The 8,710-nt window shown below is 39.6% G+C and overlaps 1 protein-coding gene across 1 annotated transcript in view; it reads right to left on the bottom strand.

Annotated features, from left to right (window-relative positions):
• Positions 1-283: 283 nt before the first annotated feature.
• loxhd1b (lipoxygenase homology PLAT domains 1b) overlaps positions 284-8,710 on the bottom strand; it is a 28,470-nt gene continuing 20,043 nt past the window's right edge. The window contains exons 31-43 of the mRNA XM_042488945.1: positions 8,214-8,368; positions 7,919-8,128; positions 7,667-7,793; positions 7,014-7,222; positions 6,582-6,767; positions 6,347-6,474; positions 5,895-6,012; positions 4,216-4,393; positions 3,903-4,088; positions 1,548-1,718; positions 1,277-1,409; positions 846-1,001; positions 284-764 (exon numbers count right to left, since the gene is read on the bottom strand). Of these exons, the coding sequence (XP_042344879.1) occupies positions 284-764; positions 846-1,001; positions 1,277-1,409; positions 1,548-1,718; positions 3,903-4,088; positions 4,216-4,393; positions 5,895-6,012; positions 6,347-6,474; positions 6,582-6,767; positions 7,014-7,222; positions 7,667-7,793; positions 7,919-8,128; positions 8,214-8,368 (2,438 nt within the window). The remainder of the gene's footprint in view (positions 765-845; positions 1,002-1,276; positions 1,410-1,547; positions 1,719-3,902; positions 4,089-4,215; positions 4,394-5,894; positions 6,013-6,346; positions 6,475-6,581; positions 6,768-7,013; positions 7,223-7,666; positions 7,794-7,918; positions 8,129-8,213; positions 8,369-8,710) is intronic.

The following is an 8,710-nucleotide window of genomic DNA, read 5'->3' as shown; positions in this document are numbered from 1 at the left end:
TTATTGTGTTAGTTTATCTGCTTTGGGCAATATTCAGGTCTGTTTAAGTTTATTGTTTAAATTGTTCAAGAGAAGGCAAATGGCTTTTCTGCAGATAAAAGAGGGGCAACCTAAACAGTTGGCACAAACTTAGAAAAGAACATTGGTGTTCCTTTAAAAACTGACTTTAAAGTACATTCAAGTCTGTTAATTTAAATCTTTTTCCTCTTAAATCTTGTCTAACGTGCAGTAAAAAAAAGGTCTTTAAAGAAATGCTGCTCACCCACGCTCTGTTTCACGTGTCCTAATATCTGGGGTAGAGCACTCGCTGAATCTGCCCGTCGGCCTTATGAGTGTCCAGCCACTTTCCACACTGGAAGATGGTCGTCACTGAGTTAGCTGTGTTGGTCACCTCCACGCACTCCAAAAACCACCCACAGTTGGAGTTGCTGTTGTCGTGCTCCACTTTGACCCTCAGCAGCTCCCCGAGGTCCAGCATCTCCAGCACAAAGCGGTCCGTTCGCCCTCGCTCGAAAAGGTTGCGGAACTTCTGCCGCAGATGACGCTTGCCCGAGTCACCGTTGACGCCATAGATGGTGATGAAAACGTTGGCGTCTGTGCCAGCTCCTTTCACATCCCCGGTGATGACAATGATTTCATACTTGACGGGCACCAGGTTGCGGACTTTGCTGGCGAAACTCTCGACGGACTTGAAGCACTCAAATGTCAGGAACTGGTCCTTTTTGGCTGCCAGGGGGATTTGTGCATCACAGTGGAAGTAATACCTAAACAGGATGGAAAGTTTAAATACACATCAGCGTAAGATTTTATATAAAATAATGCAGGATGGGTGAGATTTAACTCACTTGTTTCCCAGCTCTTTTTCTGTCACCACCACCTCCATAACGTGCCAGAAGGCCTCAGCCTTCACCTTCTTCCCGTCTTTCGTTATGTGGCCAATGCAGATACCGGCGATCTCCCCCACGTGCTTGGACGAGAACTCAAACGTGTCGGTGGCACCGCTGAGAGAGGGCAAACAAAAGTTACATGCAGAGTTTGTACAAGGTTTGATTCTGAACACGGAACAGTTAAATTCGCCGGTTTGCCAGAGAGTTTCTCTTGTGTGCGTCTCATGGGATTAGCTCTCCTGAGAGCAGAGACTCGGAGAACAGAAAGTGAAGCTACAAGATAAAAGAGGGTAGAAAAACAAAACATGTGAAAGAGAGGAGATTATGTAAGGCCACATAATAGGGTTTTACCGTGAGCCGAGGCACCTAGACTCTCTTTGAAGACCTACCATAAGAACTTCTTTTTCTTATTCTCCAGAACAAACTCCTTGGAACGAGCTTTCCTCCCTTCCAACACAATCCAGACATTTTCCGAGGTGGAGGCATCGTCTGTGTTAGCGGTTGCTGTGGCAATTTCATATTCTGTAGGCAATGCACAGACAGGGATTGTAGCACTATGACCATTTCACATCTGGCAAATGGTTGTAATTAACGGCAAGTCATTTGCGACAATTAGATAGCTTGTAATTATGCCCACAGACTTCCATTTTTACTACTAACTGGTTTTGTCACTGAGGTCTACAGAGTCGTTGTTGGCACAGGCCAGCTCCCTCATTGTCTGCTTGTCGTCTTCATTTTTAGCCAGCCAGCGGTCGCAGGGGAACCTGAAGGTCTGGTCCATGGCCTCGTCTTTTACGTCAATGTACTCCAGGTGCCAACCAGGAGCTGGGCCTGTTCAGAGCAAGAGCAACAAAGTCCATTATAGTTTCATCCTTTTAGTACTTAAAGATGATAAGTTTTTTTCTTTTTCTTTTTTTCTTTTTTTTTTTTTTTTTACAATGTAAAGATAAAAAAATATGCTCTACATCCCTCTGTGCATTTGCATCTATGAATTAGTGATGGGAGGAATGACACTTTTCATAGTATCTGTTCCTTTGAGTTTTTATATTTTATATTTATATAGAATCTTCAATCTTCAAAATGTGCAGTATGCTTTTAAAATATGGTTTCAGATTGTCCATGACAGTCTATCATAGTACATGCATATTCAACAGCTAGTGCTGCCCACTCCATACATTTCTTACCAACTGCATTACCAGACATCAGTTATATGTTGACATAAAGATGAAGCATTCATTTTGAATGCAGGGATTCAGGTTCCCTCTTGTACATTGGTAGGCTTTATAAGCTTTATAAGATGTTGCAGAAGTGTGATTTGACTGTATAAATTTGTCATTCTTCCTGAGGAGAGGCAGGCATCCCACTGAGAGTATGTTTTGTTCAGTCTCGTTCACTGAATGTAGCTGCCGGGCTGTCTGGACATGAGTCCGACTGAATCGCCTCTTGTTCGAGTGGGAAAAGTCATACATTCATGAGCATTTGGAAGTCCGATTGACTGACCAGGTACAAACCACACACTAAAAAGAGTTGTTAAAAAAAAAGAACTTATTTTCGCCCATCACTACTATTAACTGTGATTCTGCATGCAATAGCCGATACTAAATTAGCAAACAATTGTTTTTTTAGTTTGTTTGTTTGCTTTTTACATTTTTGTGAAATACCTTCGCTCACTCTCTTGCAGAGAGTTGGATGAGAAGATAAATGGTGATGGTGATGGTAAATATGAAGCAAAAAAGCCAGCGGCTGGTTAGCCTATCATACAAAGCGGGTTTCCATTACAGATTTGCGCCAAAGTTAAGCAATATTTTCAAAATGTCAATAAAACACAATTGCAAGATGACTGCGTTTCCATTGAGTGATGTTATGCGACTTCTCCTCTCGTGTTAACTCTCTAAGAAGCTTGGCGATGGATATTCAAAACATTGGCAGGTTTATTCCTGTTGCAGCCACCGCACTAGCCGCCATTTTTTCTAACTGAAGGCGAGGTAGGCATCTTATGCGAGCAATAATGAAAAGGCAAGCCCCTTATATGTAGGAGCGGTCGAGTATGAGGGCTTTCTGGGAAGTGATAGTCCACAATTTCACAGAGTAATTGTGGATCTAAAACTTCTGGATGATCCGCTCCACTTTTGAAAAGTTTTGCGATGCAATAACACCTCTCTCAGTGCCAGCTGCATCATGCCCCAAAGGAGAAAGTTGTGACTGGAAAAAGTGAAAAAAAGTGCTTCCATTGCAGTTTTGCAAAATATGTCTTTTTTTTAATCATCTAAAATACCACCTCATGTGACGTACAAACGTTTTTTTTCTATTTTTTTCGAAATTGATGTGTTTCCCTTAGGTGTATTTTATATTCGCAATTCAAATTTGCGCAATTTGTTTAATCCACATAAAAAAACTAAAATATAAAAAGACATGTTGCAGTATCACAGGGGGTTATGGATCAAAATATTTCCCGGCTGGAGAGCACCAGGCTAGCTAAGATAAGTTAAACGGCTGCTGGCTCCAGCTTCATGTTTAAAATATGAAGCTGTTTGCTAAATAATTCAGCATACAGATATGAAAGTGATATTGATCTTCTCATCTAAGTCTCGGCAAAAAAAAAGCAAGGAGGTGCATTTCCCAAAAAGCTCCAAATATTCTCTTAATGCTAGAAAAAAGTATGTAAAAAGGGAAGATTCTGGCATTTTTTGTTGATATGAGTGCTAACATTTGGAATCAGAAATAAAAAATAACCTCCATTTAAAAACAAGTGAATAAAGTTGTAAATACAGTAAAAAAAAATATAACTACATTTTCTCAGATTCAACAGAAACAGCAGCAACAAAATAATTTATGAATGCAATGATTTTCCTTCATGTAACGTATTGTTTGACGAGATGGTCTCAGACATGTGAAAGAATCCTTAAACTTCCTGAAATTGTAATTAAACAAGTCTTGAAAGAACAAAACAAAATGCCAAATCACTGCTACAAATCATCAAAATCATGTTAATCCTGCTGTTTCTATTCTCCTTACCTGTGTTATCGTGCCACACTCTGACCTTGGACAGTTCGCCCAGACTGAGCATGTCGGGAAACCTGAACACATCTTTCATTTTACGCTCAAACTTGTTCCTGTTGGTGCTCTCCTTCAGAGGCAGCATCCCAGTGTCCCCATACTCTCCAAAAATCATCAAAAACACATTGGCATCAGTGCCGGCCCCTAAAATATCAGGAAACATATCTTTAAATATTTGCTCAAAATAATAATAAAATGCTCAAAAAGGCTCACAAAGTCTACGTCTTCTCCATCTGTGGCAGAAATTAAACAAGCAGCTCATGTGACCCACCTGTGACATCACTGGTCTGGACTTGGATGATATACGTTGTTTTCTCCACCATTTCCTCATCATCCACCACTGCTGCCAGCTCGCACACCTTCGTCCTCTTCGGCCCTTTTGTCTTTGACAGCCAGTTCTCGTAAGTAAACACATACACTTCCTCTGTGTTCAGGTTCCGCATCAAAATCTAAAAGCATATAATTACACTGTTATGGAGCAATGAAGTAACATGTTTTGACCACTGAAGTTATACTGTACGTTTTCTGCGTGAATGTCACTGTTTAGCTGCAGCAGAAGAAAAAGAAATGACAGAAACAGACCAACATTAGCACTCTGAGTGACTTTGGGAAAATATGTAATTGCGATTTTTCTGACTATCACTGCAGTAAATGATATAAAATTTAACTATGAGCCTGTATTTCAGGTCTACATAGTGCTTAACAAGATGTGATTGTAATCAGTAAAATAAGGAAAGTTGCTTTATAGATTTTAATTTATGCAAAAACAACAAATCCTTTTTATGTCAAAACTGCAATTTATTTAATTTCAATTATATTGTTTATGTTGTTTCTACACTCGCTGCAACACAAATTGCCCTCTGGGACAAATGACAAATTGAACTGAATTATAACTTTACATGACTGACACTAAATTAAGAGTACACTGATTTAAATTTCAATTAAATTAAATTAAATGTCAATTTCAAGCATTTCTATTTTTAATATTAAAAGCACCTGATTGCCTGTATCTGACAGAATGACCTGTGCCACCTATCAGGATGACCTATGCCAGATTTATACAGGAAGCAGTCCACTCTGATAGACATTTGTAATTGAAAGAATGAACTTTCCCACCTGACAAAATGACCTATGCCTCCTTTAACTACATTTATACAGGAAATACTACATCTGGATAGAAATTTCGTGTCTGACAAAATTACCTACGCTACTTTTGACTCCATTTATACAGGCAGTAGGTCATTCTGATAGACATTTTTACCTATCAGATTGACCTACTTTGCATTTAACTCTGTTTCTGAAAACATTTATACCTGACAGAATGACCTAAGCTCCCTTTAAATGTTGGTTTTTTGGCATGTTTTCTAAAATTCTACAGCATAAACTTAAATATGCTGTACCATAAGTTTAATTGGCATCTGGAACGATTACTTTTTTAAAACGTTTTTACTGCATGCTATAGTATATGGCATTTTTCAAAATATCATAGTCTGAGTTTTTTCACCATTTTAAATGTTGACTTTTTGGACCATTATTTTGACATTCTACATTAGAATATTCTTTTAAACTTTTATTTTATTTTAAGTTTTATTGACATCTGGAACAATAACTTTTTCAACCATTTTTTCCCACATGCTATAGAATGGCTTTTAACTTTTTCCAACTTTTTTAAAAGTATTTTTGGGGGTATTTTAACATTTATTTATAGGGCAGGTAAACGTTTAGTCCTCAGACCAAACTAAAATGGTCTGAGACATCACTTGAGGCAGTTTGACAGACTCCGCGCAGCTCTCTCTGGAGCCACAAAAGCCTTTGTATAACTCTTTTTTTCACATGTGCAGTAGCACTCCACATACCTGTGAAAGACCTGTGAATTTTATCATTCTCTACTACACACTTTATATGAAAGGGGTTAACAAACGATGGTCGTCCCAGTGGTATTTGAATTACCCTGTCAAGAAACCAGTCAGGGCGACTCCCAGAGCCATCGATCCGAACTCTGATCTTTTTCAGAGGAGCAATGTCATCAATCTCCAAACTGAATGTGTCTTCTTGGCCCCTTTCAAACCTAAATGGAAACCATACATATATCATTTTGGATTTTATAACATCTGGACTGCAGATCTTAAAAGTTCTGTGTGCAGCATTCAGAGCTGTAATAAAGGAGCAAACTGCTATTTGCTGTGTAAATTAAATTAAAAATTCTGTCTATAGTATATAGAATATTAAAATATTATAGTATATCCTCGTCTGACACACTGTTATTATGAAAATGGCGAGTAAAGCTACTTTAATTTTTTTTTTTTTTTCAAGAAAGCAAATACAAGTATTTCCTAAAACACACTACTTTTCCTTTTATAAAAAAGTGATCAATACAATCAAGGAGTGATTGGAAGACTGACCTGTCCTCATTTTTGGGCAGTAGCATTTCCTCTGTGCTCCCATTGGCTCCGTACACAGTCAGGAAAATGTTGGTATCAGTCCCTGCATACTGAGTGTCACCTGTGACAACTGTTGCCGAATAAATAACCTACAATATAAAGCAGATAGCAGTGATGAGGAGGAGACTAATTCTGTTTTTGTACAAGATCAACAGAGCATTTTCTGAGGATTCATATTTTCAGTGCTGTGACTCACTTTGCGGATAATGTTGATTGTGCTTGAGTCCAGCACATTGAAGAGTCTGGCAGTCAGACCATCTCCCCTGTCTTTAGCAAGCCAGCACTTACATGGAAAGATGTACTTGATACCTTTGGTTGGCACGGCAACCGACAGCTCATCCACCAACCAGCAGCTCTCTGGTGTGACACCATTATGGCCAAGCTGAGGAGGAAACGGAGGGAGGAGAGAGGAGGGAGAGGAGACACAGAGAGAGGGGGAAGGTAGAACTGGGAATTGATATATCATTTGATTTTGTTTGATCTAGGTACCAGAAGGCACAGCTAGAATTAATTATTGCTGAGCTAGAAAATGGCTTTATTTAAATTTTTAACATCAGCACATCTGAGGAGGCAGCAGAGAGGAGACAGTTTCACAGATTTAGAAACAGAGACAGTCCCAGATTCTCACTTCCACCCTCTTGATCTCTCCTACGTCAGTTCCATAACACACAAAGTGCTCCATGGTGCCAGCTGTGAAGGATTTCTTTCCCTCTGGCAGGTCCAGCCACAGACGGTCCGTCTCCACGTCGTTGGGGCCGATGATGATGACGTAGACCCTGGCTGTAGTGCTGGCGTCACGCTCCACCCCGGTGGACAAGGTGAAGTGATAGGGGATGACTGGGTGGAAGAGAAGACTGGTTACACAAACAGTAATATTAATACACTCATTCAGTTTGTTTTCAAGACGATTGATACTACAAGTGCTTGTATGTCTGTACAATCAATACAAAGCAACAGCCAGCAGTAGATTAGACTATTTTGGCATAAAGACTGGAAACAAGGGGAAACAGCTAGCCTGGCTCTGTCTGACGGAAACAAAATGCTCCTACTAGCAACTCTAAAGCTCACTAACACTTTATATCTCGTTTGTTTGATCCATCCAGACACAGTACTTTGTTGTCACTGCTAGATCACCAGTAAAAAGCAGAGACTCCAATGAGTTACCTGCGGTCAAAAAATAGTCCTAGATCTATGATGGACATTAATTAATGATCTGCACATTGTTTTCATCATACTCACACCTCACCCTGAGAAACATGGAGATTGGTTTTATGGCCTTACTTGGACCTTCTTCTGTCGCTGCCACCTTCTTCTTTTTTTTCTTCTTGTTGGCGTTTCTGTCCAGCCCCAGTTTGGCTTGAAGCATCTTCTTGGAATTTGGATCAATGTTTCTTTCACCTTCATACCCCTGAACAGGACACATGACAGACAAATAATCTACAAATTTCTTCCTCATGACTAATATAACTGCAGCAGCAGCCAACATGATGAAAAATACAAAAAACAAAAAGTAATAACCCAAGTTTAACAAACCTTGACGAAAAAGGTCCTCTCTATGCGTTTGTCCTCTTTTTTCGTCGACAGCCAGCGCTCACACAGGAACATGTACACCTCCTCTGTTTCATTGTCCAGCACCTCCACCTGGTCCAGATACCAGTCGGCCCCTATCATGGAGTTGTCGTGACGAATACGAATCTTGAACACCTGACCCAAGTCCACTGCCTCAATGGTGAACTTGTCCACCTAAGAAGCAAAGACACATTTTAATACTTTCAGCTACTTTCAGAGTAGTGACACGGCACAAGTCGTCACACTTTTCCTCACGTACCTGTCCTCGCTCAAACTTGTTCTTGTTGTTTTCAGATTTGGCGAGTTTACGCTCGCCTGTGTCTCCCAGGTCTCCATAGATGGTGAGAAAAACGTTGGCATCAGTTCCTGCTCCATACATGTCACCTGTCCGCACAGACACGTTGTAAACATGAGCTGTGATTGAAGAAAAAAAAGAAATATGAATTAGGTAGATGTATGATTAGACAAAGGAGAGCAAAATAAATGGGTTGACTATTTAAAAACAAATTAAATAAAATTACAAAATAATATAACAAATAAAATAAAAATACAGCAACAGATCAACTATGTCTTCTTTCCATACAGAATCAGATCAAGTCTAGCTGGCTAGGTCGTGGTCAGAGGTCCATAAAAGGTTCCCATATTTTCAGAGATGTGTCCAACTTATTTTTTAGTTATAACCTAAAAAATAAGTTGGACACATCTCGCTGTTCAAGACGTAAAGTTTCACTCCTAATTTGTTAAAACAAACTGAAT

The sequence above is a fragment of the Plectropomus leopardus genome, chromosome 6 (assembly GCF_008729295.1).
Source record: "Plectropomus leopardus isolate mb chromosome 6, YSFRI_Pleo_2.0, whole genome shotgun sequence".
NCBI classification, from domain to species: Eukaryota; Metazoa; Chordata; class Actinopteri; order Perciformes; family Serranidae; genus Plectropomus; species Plectropomus leopardus.
The sequence above is the reverse complement of the archived record's forward strand: the minus strand, read 5'-3'. Positions and strand labels throughout refer to the sequence as shown.